At 40.6% G+C, this 20,984-nt stretch overlaps 1 protein-coding gene across 1 annotated transcript; it reads right to left on the reverse strand.

The window, feature by feature from the left end:
* Positions 1-7,239: 7,239 nt before the first annotated feature.
* Positions 7,240-20,861, reverse strand: slc25a10 (solute carrier family 25 member 10). Its single transcript, XM_034239252.1, has 11 exons — positions 20,772-20,861; positions 16,539-16,658; positions 13,958-14,072; positions 12,673-12,721; positions 11,990-12,031; positions 11,864-11,907; positions 11,703-11,773; positions 10,036-10,128; positions 9,874-9,951; positions 9,691-9,747; positions 7,240-9,057 (listed from the first exon to the last, which is right to left on the reverse strand). Exons 1-11 carry the CDS (start codon positions 20,859-20,861, stop codon positions 8,956-8,958), a joined length of 861 nt encoding a protein of 286 aa, XP_034095143.1. The 3' UTR covers positions 7,240-8,955.
* Between the last annotated feature and the right edge of the window lie 123 nt (positions 20,862-20,984).

The following is a 20,984-nucleotide window of genomic DNA, read 5'->3' on the forward strand; positions in this document are numbered from 1 at the left end:
AACATTACAGCCTTCATACTGTCTCACGTGGGTCTGCTCCCCCCCACCGAGCCATGAACTGGAAGCTTGACGTCTGCTCTGAACACTTGGAACTGTCACACCAGCACCAACCCTTGGGTCAGTTAGATGAGACTAACGGCTTCACTTAGGGCATATGGGTCAGAAATATGACTCTCGTTACCACGGAGTGGGTTGTTTGTTTTTTTAAGGCTATTCATACTGCTATGCAGAGTGAAGAGCCCCTACTATTTTAACAAATAGGCCTAATGTCAGGGGCCTCTTACTGTCTACTTCTGCATGTATTCACATTATATGGACCATGTTTCCACCTGTTGAAACTAGGGCTGCACGGAACTCAGGCTACAATACAACCATTTTGTTCTGCTCTAACGATTCAATTTATAGATTCTACATCAAAATAGTTCGTTTTTATTGTTTCCAATGATAACGTCACCTTAAGTGGAGGAATGCAAACCTGTTTTAAAATGTAAGGTTTTGAATTTATTTGACATTTCTCAGTAATGACACCCTCAGACGCCCACTATCATTTATGCCAGTGGTTCCCAAACTTTGTTGTGCCCAAGGCACACCAAAGCACAAGTAAAAAATCTCAAGGCACACCTATTGTGAAAAAATAGCCCTTATAACACGTGTTATCACTCATATCATGTAAAGTATTTGTCAATGTGCATAATTATTTACTAATGCCAAATAAAATGTGACAAAGACAACTATATTACGAAATATTTCCCAAATTAATTTGAAACTTTATCAAATTAGGCTTCATCAAAGCAGCAACACACTCATTTACACCAGACAGGTCACAAAATAGAAAATGAGGCAAAGGAAACTCAGCAGAAATTCAGCACAGACAACTGTCAATGCAAGGAAGCTGCATTGTCCATGGTCCGGAACTACAAATTATAAATGTATTACTTTAAAAAATTTAATATATTACACTACTTCGTTACTATCTACATAAAGTAACTCGTTACTTTACTCGTTACTTTCCTCGCCGAGCACGTACAAACTGCGCATGCGTGAGTGGCAATAACTTTCCTTACCAGCAGGCGGCGGTAGTCAAGCCCCCAGGAAGTGCGCCGGACTCAGATGAAAATATTCGTGATGGCCAAACGGCGCTACTACACTTGCGTTTGGTTGCCAGGCCCGGAAACACTTTTCCCATTGACTTACATGGGGAAAGAGTGGTCTGTAACTCGTTGGATAATTTTTTTAACTAAATAAACTACCCAGTATGAACACTTGTATAGCCCTTATTAAAAACATTCGTTCCTCAAGTTGTAAAACATTTGCTAATAACGTTATTCTGAGAGTTATTTCCCTCTGCATTATGAACGCGCATCTAATCCACGGGACCGCGCAGCCCGGCACGTTCATGTTACGTGTCCCGACCAATCAGAGCACACTGTGCTCACAGGGAGGGTGGGGCTGGAGCTATTGGAGCTACAACGAGCCGTTAAAGGCAGAGAGTGAAATTCAGTGAATACACGTAGTTTACAGAGATGCTGTATGAGGAACCAATGTGAGTTGCGTTTATCTTTACCCATGGATGCACAATGGGAACGGACCCATATCGTCTTACTGCCATCCCACGGAGCTGTAATAATGGATATATTGCACATGTTTGCTGTAATTCATTGTCATACTACATGGGCTGTATGATTAAATCTTGTACCGTAAATGTTGTATTAAATAGAGTTAATATTACCGACATTATTAACGTCCCTGTAGCTTCGTATTGCACTGGGAAGCTTATTGCACTGTATATAAATATATATGTATACAGTGCAGTAATAATTTCATGCTAAATGAGGCCCTGTTGGATATCACTAGATCATTACTAGCTAGCCGCTAGCTGCTAACTGCCGCCTCGTTCATATCAAATCCATGATAACAACAACCCATTACCATGCTGTCATGAACGCGCGGTGCTGTTACGTGTACGCAAATTGACATACTTGATGTGAACGAGCATTTTGGTTAAAGTTGCGCATGCTCTATGAGTTCACGTACGGGTACTTCTCAGGCATGCTGGGTAATCTGTGACGTTTCACTCTCTCAAAAGTTGGGCCATTTTATCATCATGCGCTAATGAGCAGCTCTCATAGGAATGAATGAGGCCCCGCCTCCCACGCTGTATCCAGTTCTTATTATACATCCATGGCGGTAGTGTGTATTTGTCATTCAATACAGGCAACAACCGGAAAACAGAGAAGAAGAGAGAGGGATGAGAAAGAGATGGGGAAGTGAGTAAAGAGGGATAGGAAGGAGGAGAGATATTTGCGAGTTGCATACTCACTCTGAGTTTTCTCGATTAATAGCTTATATAGACAATACCATGCTTAAATAGACTCCTAAGTTATTATTTCATATGTGACAATATGTAAGAAAAGAGAGGGAAGAGTCAAATTATATTGAGAAATTGAGCAATTGATTTCATATTGGAACATTCATTTCTCAAACCTATGTTTTATGGAAGAGGAAATGTACTTCTGATAAACTAATCCTTGATCAAACGGTAAATGGTGAATTAATATAACATTCAGAATCATTGAGAAAGGGTTATTCCACAGGGACTAGCTCACATTTAACTTAAAATAACATTTCTCTGCTTTGGACTGATGAGTATATGATTCTTGCATGTTAAATGACTAACACAAACCTTACATTTATAATGTGCATGTGTTAGGAAGGCTCCCAAATCATTCTGAGGGGGCCTATCCTATTTTTGTAATTGAATGATAATGTGCTAATCCATTACTTTGAGTTGTCTGCACTCAGGAAAACATCCCTATCAAGTGTTAACCCAATAACTAGGACAGCTCTGAAGGCCAAGGGTCAGAGAGAGAGGATCACACTCTCCGGCTGCAGAGAGCAACTTATCCACGGGCAAGGAGGTCGTTCGAGATGAGAGGATTCTAATCTTCAACTTTCTGATGAGATGGGATGCTTCTTCATCTTTCTGCTCGGTGGGCTCAGGCAGACAACTCTGCAGGACGAGCGATGGTTTCAGAGGCTTCATACAAGGTTCCATGTTTCTTGGAGGAGCAGATGTTTTCATAACCTCTCCCATCACGGGGGGGGCATCTGGATGTGCCACTTGGAATAGGCACTGCTCTCAAGCAGATAGCAGAAGGAATGCAGGCAGATGAGCCTCTGTTTCACTGGGAGATCATAAAGTGCTCACTGAATGAGCCACAAAAGCAGAGCAATTGGGGGGGATTGAGATATGGCGCTCTGATGAAGAAGAGTTTTGAGCCAATCAGCACCTCAGTGCTAATCTACAGATAATTGAGTTATGGCGCTCTGATGAAGAAGAGTTTTGAGCCAATCAGCACCTCAGTGCTAATCTACAGTATCAGGATGCCTTTACACACCAGACATTCTGTGTCATAAAGAGAGGAGGAAAACATGTTCTTCTAGCTCTGATACAAAGATAACATTTGAATTGAATGACCAGATGATTACAGATGTACAATTAATGATTGTTTTTGTATTCCCAATGAACAGATATGTGTTAAATAGTGGTGATAAATATATTTTGTCAGATCAGATTGCACTTTCACACTAAACTAATTAATTAATTGATATTTTCAGATTTATAAGGTATTGAACAAGATGTTTTGATATTGATTACAGTTGATACTCTGAATAAAGAACAGATGTTTTGATATTGATTACAGTTGATACTCTGAATAAAGAACAGATGTTTTGATATTGATTACAGTTGACACTCTGAATAAAGAACAGATATTTTGATTTTTTCCTTTTCAGATTGTTAAACATCTTGAGAATTGTTTAGTTTTCCCTTCAGATTTTGAAATGACATGATTGATAGTTGAAGTAATGTAATTAATTAAATATCATGCCTTACTCTTGAATAAAGCGTAATGAAGTAAACGTAAGTAATGTTAAAGATTGAGGACACTGTAACTTTACAGATTATCTGTTTAATCTGATTACAGATTGATCGATTCATCACTGTGAATTTATACCTTAACTAGGAACCTTAGCTGGATATCTCATGATTCTGATTTATACCTCAATTGGATTTATTATAAATCCTAAATTCTAATTGTGTTTTAATAAGTAATTGCCTTGAAGTAAATCTTTGAGATGTAAGCTAATTTAGAATTTGTGTTTGATGAATGAGATTAACTGAGTGATAAATGATAAAAGGTCTTATTTTTTAAACATATATTCTGCTATTATATTTCATGTGTGTTCATTATTGTGCTTTTGACAAAAAGATGCCAAACACTGAAGAGAGATGATTTTTCTATTATAGTTGACTGTGTTCAATCTTGTTCTACTTATGATGTAATTAATGTGAGTGAGCCCACACAACTCTGAAGACGCTTATTGATTTAAGTATTGACTGAAATATTCTTTAGACTAATGTTAATTGATTATAATAAATTGATAAAAGGGTGGATCTGTAAAGGAATATTTTAGTCTTGTTAAAGTATATAGAGTTTAGTGACTTGTCCTCGGGAATCTGTCTATTGGTTAAAGTGTATTCCTGCCTGTAATGTGATCCATAGCTTCTCAGGAAGACACAGGTCAAGAGGTCATCTGATGTCTTGTGGGGGGGAGAAGCTTGGCTCATGTGGGTTTGCAATACAACGAGTCTTTGTCTCGACATCTGGCATGCATTAAAGGAAAACCCGCGTGTTTTAGGGCCCTCCTCTTCTTACATATAGATGGGTTCTTGGCGCTTTTGTCTTCAGAGTTGGCTGGTATCTTACATGAGAACTGTAGTATACTGTGATCTCTCCGGCCGTTTGTCTCTCAATAAATATCAGTGTATTGACAGGCGAATCCAGTTTCCCTCATTTGATGATTGGCTCAACATTGCTGCAAAGAAGTTTTTACTTCACAGTCATCACTGTCCGACCTCGAATTCCTGGAGCTATCAGCCAGAAAAGAGAAAGTAAACAACATCCGGTTCCAAAAATATTACAATAATTACGTCTTACCTTTTTTGATTTGTGATCAAAAGTTGTGTTCAACGGAATAAAAACGCATCTCAAGGTTAATCCAATGTCGTTGTGTCACGTAGAATTGTTTACTGATAATCAATCATCATATTCTCGAAACAATCGTCAGTAAAATGACGGGAGCACACGACTGCCGAATTACTCGTCAGCTTCGGCTCCGTGAAGTTTGCCCGTGTTATCTGAACAAATTTCACCCACTGACGACGAATGGCTGGGTTTCTTGGAAACGCATGCGTCGATACGCCATTCTCTGCATTTGCTGTCGCACTACAGCCATACAAAACACATCTATTCACCATAATAAAGGTCGGCTATTCACATGCAAATGCTATTGAATGTCCGCCATTGTTTGTGCCCGTCTTCCTATGCTCTCGTCATCACCCGAAGATTCCCGACGATTCCCGAAGTATTTCGTTTCATTGAGAGGGCGCAGTAAAATTGAAAATAAAATGAAACTAGGCGCATGAAATAAAATAAAATGGTTTATTATGCTTATTTTTAATAAAAATACATAAGTTAAACCCAAAATTCGCGGATTTCCACTATCCCTTTAAATGAAATCCTTGATTCCCTCACTTGCGTCGTTTCCCTGCGTTTAGTCCCTCCCACCAGGGAAGCATGGAGGGACGCAAGGAAACCACGAGAAGCAGGGAAATCAGTTTTAAGAGCAATGGGACGTCCTTTCCTCCGGAGCGTCACGTGAAGCGACGTCCGTTTGTGATGACGCTGCACAGCTGATCGTCTGACAGCAGCTCTGTCCCCGTTATTTCCACAAACACCCCCGCCTCTGTTAGTACACATTTACTGACACAAACATTTGTATCATCTGTTGTAGACCCAAATAAATAAAATAAAATAAGAACTCATTGTCAAAAAAGATAAACGCCATTCTTAAAATTTATAAACGAACAATAGTTTGATTAATATTGATTAGAGTGCACAATAGAAATAAAATAATTGAGAGAAGAAAAAGAGTTATGTTATCTATCAAAACCCAGTTAGATTAAAATTCATTGGATTGCACACTGTGTGTTTGTGTGGATATGTAGCACACTAACATTTTAATAGCACTTAATGACTGACTGAATGGAAATGACAATAAATGAAAATGTAAAACGAAAAAAGCGATCATGAAAATGTTTCCAAAAAATGAATTAAATGATTTTTGACCACTTTGTTGTTCAGATATATCACATATTTGTAACTAAATGATACATGAATTTAAACAAAACACGGTATAAACTGAGGAGTGACTCCCGTGAGGTTCATGTATTTTCTTCACTCTGCTCTCATGTCAAGAAGCATCAGATCAGTGCATGCACTGCCTCGTCCAATCAGTGAGCGATACACAGTAAGGGGGCGGGGTGAGTATCTGAGGATTTCATCGGAGGATGGTCTGGTGGTTCCTCGGTTATCGCTCTTTGCCTTTGCCTTATATGTCTTAAATGACATGATGAATTGGAAATGGGGGACCCTGATGTAAACAAGACGAAAGTCTTTCTCTGGTCTGCATCCCCTTAACAATTGTATGTTTTGAGCTGTACTGTACTGTACCCAATATACAAGCTGTTAATAAACTTTTCAATCAATCAATCAATCAAGCTCCTCCATGATCGCTCCTCGCTCCTCGATCCTCCGGCAGAAATAAGAGCCATGGGACGGTACTCAAGATGGCGCGGGCAAATCAACTTCCGGTGAGACCGAGGACCGAGGAGCGAGGAAATTAAAATAGTCGACCTGAGAAGCAGCCATAGACTGTATAAAGGTGGTGACACGTTAGGCTCGTGTTGTGTTCAAGGACCCTGACCTTGGCCAGGATAAACAGACACTCGCTTATTTAATTCTTTTGCGGTCTAGATTTCTTAAATATGTTTCTTTTTTGCGTGTGTTTATAAATCACCTCGAGCAGGGCCGTCCCTTGCTATAGGCAGTATAGGCGGGGGGCGCCAAAAAATTGGGGAGAAAAAGAAGAAAAAAAAGTCTATATATAGATAACGCTTGATTCACACTCCCTGCACGAATCATTATGAGCCAAGAGAATATTTACACGGAGATATTCCTGTTTGATAATGACATGATTTTATGGAATTAGAAAAATAAAATCATTATCAAATACAACTCTACCATGAATTACATCCAATCTGGGTTTCTACCTAAATCAATGTTTTTACCTGACATTCTTCTGTAAGGTAAACGGTGAAAAAATACAAAACAAACATTTTCCATTAGTATTTTAATTCCAAAATCATTGGTTAGTCGTCTACAACATAAACATTTACAACACCCAGCGCTGAGGGTCCCTCCAGTTTCATTTCTGTGCATATAAACAAAGCTGGGGTTAACATTGCTTACTATGGCTGATCAGTACCTCACATTATTGCAGAATTGCAGTCAGATGTTGTTCTCTTTTTTTTTTATATACTCATCCTTGGTTAAAGGTTTTTCAGGATTCATTGAAGTTGTTGGCAATGATATCATTTGCACGTTCCTATACTGCCCTCTGGAGGACAAACTGTAAGGCAACATGACTCGACGAGGTCTCCGTCAACACAGCAGGCACAGCACAGGAAAGGCAAAGGCCAAAATGATTGTACTATAACTGAGAAAAGTCATAGTTCAGATTGGCATTAACATTGTAGATTCCAAACATTATGTTATTTTTAGACCATGTTATAGTATGCAGCTAGTGTTTCTACACAGTAGTTAGTACAAGTCCAGGGATTTTAATAAAGTGCCTTATAAAACAGTAGCATCGTGAGTCAGAGTCTGACAGGCATTCAGCTCAACGAAACAGTAACATAACGGATGGAAATGCTACATATACACTTCTACAGTCCAGCGGTCTTCTCCAGACATCTCTATTCAAACAGTAAGAACTTTTTAAGAGATCAAGTGGTTGTACAGTATTTCACTGGGTCAGGGAAGAAAGAGCGCCCTTCCCCAGGATTTTACCAGCCTGCTCTTTCTGCTTCACAGTTTCTCCCACTCACGCCCAACTTACTTAAAAACACGAGACAAACAAGCTTGGTCCTCTTCTCCAAAACATATGGGAGTGAAACGATGACAGAGGAATAAAGAAAAGGAGAATCGGGTCAAAAGTGGAGGATATTTTAACCTGATAGTAGTTCCAGTTATAAAACATCAATTTAGTGAACTGTTAAATTCAGGTTGCATTTCATTTGGTCACCACTGTTGGGAATGATTACTATGTAATGACATACAACAGAGTTCAGTCGTGTTTTAGCAATGGCTTCTGGGAACTATAGATTTGAAAGAATGGCACTAGTTTGTTAGCATTTTGGACTTTTGCTATATGATAACTTGACACTCATGAAGTATTAGAGAGACACATTATTGGCACTCTTTAAGCAACAACTGTGGATTACACTTATGTTAGCTCAGAAGGCTTTGTACACCACTGGTGAAACTGGTGAAATTAAAACATAAATCACTAAATCTTAACTGGAAATAGTTAAAAGTCAACATTTAGTGTCCATCTTGACAAATTAATTGCTTCTTAAATGAACAATTACTATACTATATATAATCCCGTCACAAACTAACCCTACCTGAAATTAAACATCTGCTAGAGCTAATTCTAATTTGGCAGGTCACTCTAATAACCCTAATGTGAAGCACTTTTACAGTAAGCGTGTTCTTTCTTAACATATATAATGTTATAATCTATGCTGATAGAGGAAACCGTTAGTTCTTGTAATTGTATCTTCTAGAAGTTGGTGCTCGTAAAAATCAACATCATTATCAGTCGTGAGATAGAGGTAGAGCAAAAAGAGAAGGGGACCATGCACCAGCCCATTAAATAAACTGTGCACCACTCCCGTTCTCCCTTTTTTTGCCTAAAATCTAAAATGCCAAGAGTAAAGCGGGGGGGGGGGTGATGTGGCAGTTTGGGGTTCAGGGTCGCAGAGCGTGCTCAGGAGATGATGCGGATGCCGAAGTTTTGCTTGAGCTGCTCGAGGAAGATGAAGGTGAGCACTGTGTGAGGAATCAAGCGGATTCCTGCGGGGACGAGACCCTGCAACAAAAATCAGCAATATATTACTATTTGTAGTTTTCTCCCTTTACATTTATCCATTTCAGATACCCCATTGTATTTTTTTTGTAAATCTGTATCTGTAAATAAAATCGATGTTATCATTTCCAAAATTCAATTTTGTCAAACAAAGTATACACAACTTTTTCCTGTAGTCAAAAAACTGCCCTCTAATGTAAATGGAGGAAATGTATCTCACATTTAACATGTAGGTAGTATGCTTTTAATATCAAGTGCAGCTTTGGCCATCATAATCATATTTATGGGATTTTTTGATTTGTGTCTGTTTTTTAACGATTTTGAGTAACCAGAGCCTTTAATGTAGGGACAGTATTAGAATGGGGGGAAAGAGGGGATGACATTACTTTTTGTTTAAAGTAAGAATAAAGTCATTTGGAGCTGCATCAAAAATGCTGCCTCACGCATTAAAGTGTGTATACGTGTTATATTGTGAGACAATGTAAACAAAGTTGCACCAAAAACATAGCACACATGCAGTAACAGGCATGATGGGTGTTGAGCTTGACAAAGGCATCCACATTTGATAATTGCAGGTACAGTGTTGTGTTCTTATATTGTGTTGTGTTCTTATATTGTGTAGTACTGTTGTCTTACCTTGTAAAATGCCATGGGACCAAGCTTGGCAGTTTCTTGTAAGCAATGCCTCACCCCCTAAAGAGAGAGACACACTGGATGAGAATAAAGCTGAGGAATGAAGGGAGATGGACAAAGAGAAACAGAGGAAGGAAGGGATTAGAGGAGACAGTGATGAAGGGTGAGAGGGGGGGGTCCACTTACTGTGTACTCGCCCTTCGAGCTCATGAGCCTCGTCTTTAGTACGTCCAGAGGCTGACACAACAATGTAGCACAGCCTCCCTGCGGGGAAACTTACCATTAGTTTAAAGAGTCCTGTAAACTTTACACTGAGCCACATAACACAAGAATGAACCTGATACTCACAGCGATGAAGCTGGAGAGAAAGTGTGTGAGTATGTTATCCCCCATCATGCCTGTGCCCAGCACCAGCTGCTTGGCCTGGTCATAACACGCCAACTGAAGGTAGGAAAAAAGAAATGGTGCCATTTTAATGATGCATCTCTTTACTACCTGAAGCTAACTGAAGCCACATCGCTAATGCTCACTACAGCTCCACTTCCAAATAATTACAATGAGCCACACAATATAAAGCATGAGGTCACCTCTGAGACTGAATTAAATAATCTGTGGGAAAATCACATGTCATGATAACTAACAAAGACTCATCCACCCTTCACAACCCCAGAGTACTGCGAGAATCATTTGAACATTATCCACAGCACTAAAAAACAACAGAGTTCTCACCATGTGAAGTTTTGGAGTGACGTCAACAAACAGCAGTTCCCTAACGCTCAGAGAGTAGCGATCTGTGTGCTCAGTATGTTTGGATCTTACATGTGAATCAAGCTTTTCACACATGAACTAAAAGAAAAGTGCCACTCGCTGCTCCCTGACTGACAGCACTCTTCACCAATGTCTTAGGATTGCATTGACATCCTATGAGCCAAAAATCACTGCTCACTTCTCCCATTGAGAAAGTCAGCGATGGCAAATCACAAATGAGGTGATAGCACCTAGTTTGCTGCCCTCAGGGAGGCGCTACAGGTCACTGTCCACCAAAACTGCCCGCTTCAAAAACAGCTTCTTCCCCTTTGCAATACGGACACTAAATGGACTCTAAATAACCCCAATGAACAATCACACCTTGAACTTTATGTATATATGTCATGATGTATGTATTTGCCCTGTGCCGTGTGTTGTACTTTTTATTGTCTGTTTATTGTATGTTGAATTGTATGGAACAAGCTGTAATAATCTGCACTGAACACGAATTCCACCAGCCTGGCTGTGTGGTCATTAAAGATTATAATCTAATCTAATAGTAGACGTGTGGTGTAGTATTCATTCATATGTTAGTTACCCTTATCCCTTGTTATGGGTTTGTGCACTAAAGGGTTTGACAGTTCTTTTTGTATTCATTTAAATGCACTTTGTAATGTGTCTGGGTCAAATGTGACCAAAACGTATGATTTTCTTGTTATTACTTGAAAAAATAGTATTGTTATAGTACTACCTCTTTTTGTTACATTGGAGCTCATTAACTGTTTGTTAATGCACTTTTTGATGTGCTATTATTGTATTCAGTTAAATGCACTTTGTGATGTGCCTGGTTCAAATATTCAATATTTTACTTCTTAAGCAAACAAATGTAATGTTACAACTGTGCACTTTTTGTTTTTGCATGCCGGGCCGGCTAAAATGATTGGTCGTGCTTTTTACAGTGCTACAGATTCCACAGATGACATTTGTTCATGGATTTTTTGTCAAAGCACTTCAGATATTCATTGCTATCGGGATGTTAAGAGCATTCCATGGACTATAACAAAAAGTGTATCTCGAGCCGGTTTCTCAAACTTACCTACCCCACCTTTAACATGGTCATCAATTGCCTTCTTAGTGTATTTACGAGAAAACTTTTATCTTAATTGTGATAAAAAAAAAACAGACAGTTGCTCGTCACTGGCCGGAAAATACTCTGGTCTCGTTAATACCTGCAGGCAATTTAACCGTATTTCATATGTGTGACTTGCCTGTCCCACAGTGACCATTGCTCCTCTGCTGGAGGCCATGCTGGCTCCTGAGTACAGTCTCCTGAGACCCTCTGTGGGGCCAGACACAAGTCAGAGGTCAGACATGATCCCGCAGATTGCTTTATACAAAGTTACACACACTTTATTGCTCGAGGATTCACCTTCTCTGAAGACTCTGAAGAGCCCATCGATGGCATGTTTGTAGCTGAAAGAAGGAAAACATTCAGGTTTAAATACAATAAGAGATTTAGATAATCTAAACTTTTTTTATCTATAGTAACACTCACTTCCTCCTCAGCTCTGGTGGTAGTTTCATGTCATTCTGCATCCTGTATTAAAAAAAAGTCATTGTAGTTTTGTTACAGGAAAAAAAATGCATATGTTAGATGGTTGAGAATGTCCAACCAGTGTGAGTGGTACATTGAGACAGCTAAAGTGAAGTACATTGACCGAGAAAGTTATCCACATGATAGCATCTGCATTTGCTTCAGCTGTATACTTTGAATAAAAACAAGTCAGCCAAACAGCAGTTAACGGTATTCTCGTCCAGAACGTGATCTGCACTCTGGATGCCATTTCAGTTTGAACTTTTGTAATACAAGCAAAGAGAGTTGCATTTAGTTTTTGTTATGTTTGCACAATGGAACAGGTTTAGGAAGTTCTGTGTTTGAGCTGAAAGAGCATACACACTTCCTAGCAACCCAGAAGTGGATCATACAAATTCAAGATAAATTGGCCTGTGATTCATCCAACTATGTCAAATGAGAGAGCTGGCAGCCGGAAGAAAAACTGTTCTGGCAGCAGCATTCCTTTCTCATTAAATAAAGTACACTAAATTGTATAACTACAAATCGACTACATTTACCATCAACACTGATTGGACATTATCATTGAAAGTTGGCAAATGTTCCTTTTAAGCATTTAAATCTTCGGTATTTAAATCATTGATTGAATGGTAATGTAATGTTACCTGACATTCACCATGTCTGCCGGCGTGCCAACAAATCCTCCAGTGAAACCTGTTGGCAGAGAACACAATCCGGTATGGGTTATACTCAGGGGTGCACATAACTTTTTTGCCCTGGTTCTCAAAGGAGCACCTGGAGATGTTGCTTGGTGCTTATCCTTAAAATTAAATAAATAAACCGGTCTTTATTTGCCAGACACACGGCACTGAACACACATGCAGAGGTGAACACAGAACACACATGCAGAGGCGAACACAAGACAACATTAGCACGACCAGTAATCCTACAAGCTGTCATCACTGCCCTCCTGACTGTTCTCCTCACTGTCTTTCTCTCTGTCAGACATGGTAGCTGATGATGTAGGCCTACTTCTTTCTCTCTGGTTGAGTCTGCGATTAGCTGCTTGCATCCACAAGTCAGCAGCTAGGTTTGGGTCAAAAGTCCAGTTTCAAAAGGATATGTTTGGTTACTGTCCTATAGTATACATTGGAATGATTTCAAACCTGTTTATCCCAATAATTATAAAGGAGTGCCTTGAAAATATGTGTTTATATAAATTGTGACCAAACCGTTTGAACTTAGACTAAAGTGAACTATCTAAACACTCAGAGTCATTTACCTCACTGAGCTGTAGTATCAGCCTCTCAGTCTGACTGGAGAGGACTCTCCCTCCACATTATTGTAGAAACATCTTCTTCTTATATCCGCAGCTAGCACCAGATTATAATAACAACTGCGCCGGTACCGGTGCACCCTCCCTCGCTCACTCGCATTTTGGCTGTGAGCTGCGGGCGCCAGATAAGCCAACATCCCCCATTTCCATCACTTACAGCGCCCATCGTACAGGGCGAATGAAACGTGTAACCGGGGTGAAAAGGGTGTTACATTTACTTAATTATGAATGTTGTTACATCAAGGCCGAAAATTAGGATGAGCCCCAACGGTCAAAAATGTTTTTTTCCCTCCCAGAACTGCCAGCGCAGCGCCTCCACAGATCTGGCGCCCTAGGCGAACATCTATAACGCCAGTGCGACGGGCCGGCCCTGAGTTCATATGCAACTCGCAAATATCTTTCTTTTTTTTTTTCTTTTTTTCTCTCTCTCTCTCTCTCTCTCTATGTTGGTACGCAAATGCGCCTTTTTTCAAATGACCTGGTGCTCTTTTTTTGGCCGAGGTGCGCATGCGCACCAGTTATGTGCAGCCCTGGTTATACTGCACGTGTGTGAGTGTATGTTTGAGAGTGTGTGTAAAAAGGAGGAGAAGGGAGGCAGAATGTATGTTTTCTACCTCCGAAGGCTCCCAGCAGGACCTTCTGGTAAAAGGGCATGGGGCCCTGGCTTGTGCTGCCCATCATGTCCCTCACTGTCTCATAGATGGCGAATCTGGTGAGCGAATAGGACATCTGAGAGGAGAGGAAAGGAAAGAATAATGAGTATCTCACACTTTTTTCACCATTTTGAATATTCTTTTTCTAACCACAAGGAGGACCCTTTGGCAACACAACCAATTAAATTTTCTGGCTGTGATTCAAACGTTTCTAAAAAAGTAACCAAAACTAACTTTTGGTCACGTTAGAATGGATTTTTCACACGTCAATATTTCCACCTTTTTATTAGCAATCACACTGAGGCAGCATGAATATGAATGTATTCAAATCTTATTATAAAGCACCGCTTCGAGAAAAGTTACCAGTTCCTATGTCCTCATTCAAACTCTCTCACTGCAACCAAAACCATGAATACAATACATGAATTTACTCAAATTTCAGTCAGAAAAACAAAAGATGAAAATATCGAAACGACAAATCTTGGTCTGAAACTTTGGTGGTTGACTCCATCTTTACTGTGTTTTGCCTTTGCCAACCAACAGCCTTATTTTATCATTAGTGTGGTTTAAAATTGTTTTGTCTGTAACTCTTTATTGATACCATCTTAGTAAAGGCTGGCTCACAAAAGAGGTTACCACCCTCTGTGACACTTACCGAGTTAGATTTAGGTGAAAAGCCATACAAATCACAAACATGTCAACACCAAGCGGCAAACTCTGGGGAACAGCCGGGACGCCAATACGGAAGTGCCACACACTGCAGTTCATACATGGGCCGCTAGGAACTGGCTGCAGAAAGGATCAATTTCCATAGACCCCCATGTTAAAATGCCCAACTTTACAGCAGAAAAAAACATGTTTCTACCCATGGATGCAATAAATATTATTATCGATATAGTTAGATTCCACCTTCATGATTATGAATCTGTGAGTGAATTGTTTTCTAACACAACCCTTTTATTTATATTAGGTCTTAACGTTTTTGCATAAATTAGGGCGTGGTCACTTTGATGGACACGTACATGCCTCACTGTCAGCTAACAGCAACTTGTCCACAGTGTTGCCAACTTGGCGATTTTCTCGTTAAATTTGGCGGATTTCCAAACCCTCCGGCGACTTATTTGTGTCAAAAGCGACTAACGACTAATCTAGCGATTTATAATGGTGTTATTAGCGACTTTTCTGGTGTTTGGAGACTCACATTGTTCTGCAGTTAACGAGCCGCGGGTGCTGCCGTGAGCCCCGCCTCCCTCCCATAGTACTCACAGGCGCTCAGACTGACAGTTGCCTGGCCGCAGCAGAGCTGCTGCTGCAGTCAGAGCAGAGAGGAGACAACCACACTCCCCCGCGTCGAGACTGCAAATGAATTGCGCATGCGCCAACTGCCAAGCCGTCCTGGTTTTGAGCGGGATTTAAATGTTCTTCACTCACTTTCACACTATAATAAAGGGGAAGCAACAAAGTAATTTTACCTTGCAGAATAGAGACATTTCTGATCTACTGTCGTCTGGATTTAACTCGTTTTTTGTACTCCCCTCTACCATGCTCTCTCCTACAGCCGCCATTACATGATATGCAAATTAGGCGATGACGTCATTTAGCGACTTCTGGCGACTTTTCGGACAGCCAATAGCTACTTTCCTTACTATGGAGTTGGCAACACTGCTTGTCCACTCTGCTAGGCTACAACCATAGAGGCTACAACGTTAGTTAGTCATAGTACTGTACTTGACCCTTTAGCTTTAGCCGTGTTCGTGGTGATTGTGCCTTTTAGGGAATATTGTTACAAATACCAGACAATTAAAATGTCGTGCTGTGCGCTTGAATGTACTAACAGAACTTCCAAGAAGTCTAAAATGATAATATTATACATGTTAACCCCGTTCGCAGGTGTTTGTGTGCTTGGTAGCTTAGCTTGTTACTTATTAGCCAGCTAAGGACGTAACCCTTTATGCATACATATACATTTTAGTTTATGATTCAGCCTTGGGTAAGACTTTTATAGTCTATGGCTATGACGCCCATAATGCTAAACGGGAGCAAATGTTAATAGGGGACCCAATTATCCCAGTGGTGGCCGCCGGAGCTAACGGTTAGGTCCGGGCGGTGGAGTCCGTTTTTTCTCAACGTGTGAATGACAAGCATTAAGAATAACAAAATATAGCTAATTCTCTTGCAGATTGTCTCATTTGATTATGAATGTAACGTTTATATAGGGGAACTACACTGCTAGCAGTAACTTGGTATGCATGTATTTCATGTTAGCTTAGCTTCTTAGCCTGAGCTAGCTCTGTTTACTTCCAGTTCGGAGGCAGCAGGTCCCGCCTCGGCTCCGCCTCTTTGTCCTTATTTGGAGCAGGCGGGATTAGACTCTGACGTCACAGTCGAGCCGTTAGTGGCCGACTCCGCCTACTAAGGGCTTCACGGCAACTCTGCAGAATCCTATGGGTGACGTCACAGACACTACGTCCATTTATGTATACAGTCTATGGTCAACACACAGGCAGAGGCAGACAAACATAAGGCATGCAAACAGACATACCTGTCTGCAAAGGGAGGCAGAGAGGCCACTGTAAAGAGCCAGCACACCGTCACTCTTCACCACATGAATGGCCATCCCCATCATCCTCTTCTTCACCTCCTGCTGTGTCTGCAGGTGTACCTGGAAAGACAGTCATGCATTTTCCTTGGAGTTATTTTAATACCAATTTGGCACTGTGGTGACATAAATAATAAAGAAACCGTTGAACACAGAAAACAAATCTATAAACATGAGACAGAGCAACATCAGTTTTTGGGGGTAATTTATGACACCACTTCAGATATATTTGGTAAACTAATTGTGTCAAAGGGCTACATGTGTCAGCTCTTAAAGGGGTAGTTCAGCTCTTCACTGGATCCTAGACATCCCATAATACAACTCACAAGCCTTTTTAATTACATTACATTACATGTCACTTGTTAGACGCTTTGATCCAAAGTGACTTACATACATTCAGTACTGTGGACAATCCCCACAGGAGCAATCTGGGGTGAAGTGTCTTGCCCAGGGACACAACGACATGCTGACTGCAGTGGGACTCGAACTTGCTATCCCGTGATTCAAAGTTCAGTGCACTAAATTCAGCGCACAATTCCACTGAGCCACAGGCTCCCTAATTAGACCCTTTGCTGTCTGGTAAACACACGTGTCTTCAGACTTCACACTTCCATTTTGTAATGCAGGCTTACAGTTACAAATATTTGACCTTTGGGGACATCACTGTGAATAGTTGTTTCTCAGATTTGAAAATGCTTCACACACTAAATTAATTTCTCAGGCTAAGTAAAACTGACCACAGTGTAATGTCACACAGGCAGTTATGACCAATTCACAAGTCGTGTGTGTGTGTGTGTGTGTGTGTGTGTGTGTGTGTGTGTGTGTGTGTGTGTGTGTGTGTGTGTGTGTGTGTGTGTGTGTGTGTGTGGTCTTTGTCAGAGGCCTTCACAGCTCTATAACGTGAGCTTTGTCCTCTGTTCTAATCAGTATTTGGGTTTGAAGGCCACTAAGCTCTTCAAAAATCAATGTCTTACTGTCTCATCACTAACCTTTAAATATATATATTCCAACAAATCTGTATTGATGCGCAAGTTTGTTTTAGATTATAATTCTACAAATATATAAAGTAAAATACTAAAAATACGAGTGTAGCATCATATGTATCTGTTCAGACCTTATGAATGACGCTTTCAAACTTAAAAGTATCCTTAACAAAGTCAGAAGGCTTCCTCAGGAGAACAATCAATCAAAACCAAAAGTTAATGAGATACTCAAATCTGGTTCAAACTGGTGGACTGACAAAAAGACAATTCTCTTTGATAATAGGGGCACAATCTTTTATGGGCAAGGTTTCACTGGAAACAAATACTATACTACATAACTTCAGGGAATTTAATCTAGACACTGGCTGCCGGTCAAGTCCCGGATTCAATACAAAACACTCATCCTCACGTACAAGTCCCTCCATACCCTTGCCCCCCAGTACTTATCGGACCTCCTCCATCCCTACACCCCTTCTCGGAGTCTGCGGTCCTCAGACACGGGTCTGCTCTCCATCCCCCGCTCTCGCCTCCGAACTGTTGGTGACAGGGCGTTCAGTGTTGCGGCCCCCACCCTCTGGAATGCACTTCCTGCCGAGATCCGTAATGCTGCCTCCCTGGACATCTTCAAATCATCATTAAAAACACACCTGTTCACCCTGGCCTTCGGGCCCTAGCCCTTTCTTGGTCCCCCGGCTTCCTCTATTTTTTGTTTGCCCTTTGATTGTCTGTTTGTTTTGTTTGTCCACCATGTACAGCGACCTTGGGTCCCTTGAAAGGCGCTATATAAATATCATTTATTATTAGACACATTGAGTAGAAAACTTTGGTATTATCTTTAAAGCTCTGATTAAAAGGAGCCACATTATGTTGTGCAAACGCATTAAGCCATCAGCAGGTGAATGTGTAGAGGAACACGCGTGCACAGTGGTGAAATATTACACCCAGATAAGTTGATAAGTGTCTTGCTGAAAGATTGACTTTTTAGTTGAGGTCAAACTAATCCGGTCGAGGACAAAAACAATAGGCCAGCCTGTCTTGGAGTGTAATGGATATCTTAGTTAACACTGACAAACTAATCTCTGCACCATGACTAAGCAATCTTTGCCATGGGATGTGTGTGTTTGGTAAAGCCCTACTTCCCTGCTGTAAAACACACTAACATAATTATTCCCTCTAAAGTACATTTTAGGCTTTCTAAATTTAGATGCCATTCTGCAAGCTTTAACAGGAATTTGGTAACTGTACAGCATTATGAAGACACTTTTTGTAAACTGTTTCCAAATAGTCACCATCTGCCTCTGCTGACAGAGAAGCTGGCACATTTTATTTTAATGACTGTGATTCATGAACTGTGAAAGTAAAAATGTGTTCTTAAATATCCTCAAGGTTGCTACTTTAACTGTTCGGTAAACAAGGGTAGAAGCCTTTCAACAGAACCAGACTTAAAGAATCAAGATCCCAAAGCTGCTAACAACACAAATATGTATGAAAAGTTCTCTAAAAGAGTTGTTGTGGTTTTATAGATTATTGAAGAGTCCACACTCTAAAGTCTTACTTAAAGGTCCCATGTCATGGCCATTTCCACTGATCATAATTCCATTGTTGAGGTCTACTAGAATAGATTTATACTGTGCAATTTTCCAAACTCACATTGGATTCGCATACAGCATCTCCACGGATTGGTCCATTTCGTTCCGGGGACGACATGACATCATGATGTACCCGGAAGAATCAAATGGACAGTGACGTATCACCAACGAGGCGTTTTGGGGAGGTATTTTCTGTGTTAGAGTTTACTCGCTACATGGTGTACTTTGAGGGTTTTGACTCTGCACACCATTTACATGCATAAAAACCTTTATAACACACAAGGGGACGGGTAATAACCGGAAAAGCATGACATGTCACCTTTAAAAAACACACAAAAGTTATGTGCATCCCACCTTTTGACCCAGATCATGTGCACTAAATCTGGCAATTTAGTCCTAATAAAAAGCCTTGTGTCACACTGGAGAATGTCTAAACTGGTGGGAACAGGTTTCACTAACTGTGTTGGTTATTAGGTATTTTTGTTAGCCTCAATTATTGTAAGATTTAACATTTGAAATTACTTGAAATTGGGGGAAATTAATATCCTTAACATTCATAATTCTATCCTCTCTTATTGAATTTCTTTTTCATTGTTTGTAAAACGTTTTGGTGAAATTCAGATGCGAGAAAAACATGCCAGATCCAACACGATAAGACTGTTTTCAGAACCCAACAGAAAAATGTATTCCTGGGATAATTCTACCTTAAGTGCATCTGGCATCACCAGATAACAAGGAAGTTAGGCCGTTTTGAAGCACCTTCGAGGGAATTCAGACATAATTACACAACTGCCTGAGGAGCAGTTAGTATCCTCAGGGAATCAGGGTCATGTGGGGCAGACTGCAGTACAACCAAAGGAGAGGCGCAGTAAAGCGGGAAGAATGTTGGCATAAGCAAACGAGAATCTGGCTTACTCATGTGCAGCACAGCAAGCCAACGATTAACAAGAGTGAACATGCATGACCCCAAGAGAAAACACACACACTTTACAAGTACCATATTATATAAATTAGTAGAAATATCAACCAATTGGTCGTTTTGGTCGCCTTTTTTTTTACTGCTGAATGACTTATTTCCAAGAAACTTATGAGCACATTTCTGGTAAACACAATATTTAAAGTTGTGCTTTAGCAGATTTTTGTGGAGGAACTTAGATGTATATCTCCGTCGAGATGTACAATTGTGGAGTGTTAGTCGACTATTATGTTTTTGTTCAGAAACTGCCCTGATATTTATCTTAAATCTAGACTACATTGGGCCATTATGATTACTTTAAAATGAATCTAAACATTGCTTTATATTATCTTTGCTACATTAATAGCACTTAAGGTCATTTAGGCTAACCACTGGTCCTAACCTGTGCCCTATATTTGAGCAGACTTGCACGGTGTGATGGACATTGATGCCATAGCAGAGATATGTGATCCCTCAGAGTATGTCACCAGAAGCTAATTCAGCAGTAGCACGCACACAGTAATATGATAATCGTCAGGAGTTGAATAACTGTAAATTAACCCAGTAGTAGTCTGTAAAGCAGTGTCGCAGGATTTGCAAACAGCTGGTGTTCAGGCCTGCTATCCAGCACACAGCAGCGGAGGGTTACCTTCAGTAGATCCAGAGGATGCGTGCAGCAGGCGGCCCCGCAGGACGCCAGCCCACCAAAGTACCACCGTGACATCCGCTTCTCGGCCATGGCTCCGTGCTATGCCGTTGTCCGATGCAGCTACAGCGGGAGCTTCCTTTCTCCTCGTCGGTCCGCCTCCTCTGTCCGCTTCCCGGCTGACAGCTGGCAGTACGTGTTTTACAGGACACCGAT

The sequence above is a fragment of the Gymnodraco acuticeps genome, unplaced genomic scaffold (assembly GCF_902827175.1).
Source record: "Gymnodraco acuticeps unplaced genomic scaffold, fGymAcu1.1, whole genome shotgun sequence".
Taxonomy (NCBI): domain Eukaryota; kingdom Metazoa; phylum Chordata; class Actinopteri; order Perciformes; family Bathydraconidae; genus Gymnodraco; species Gymnodraco acuticeps.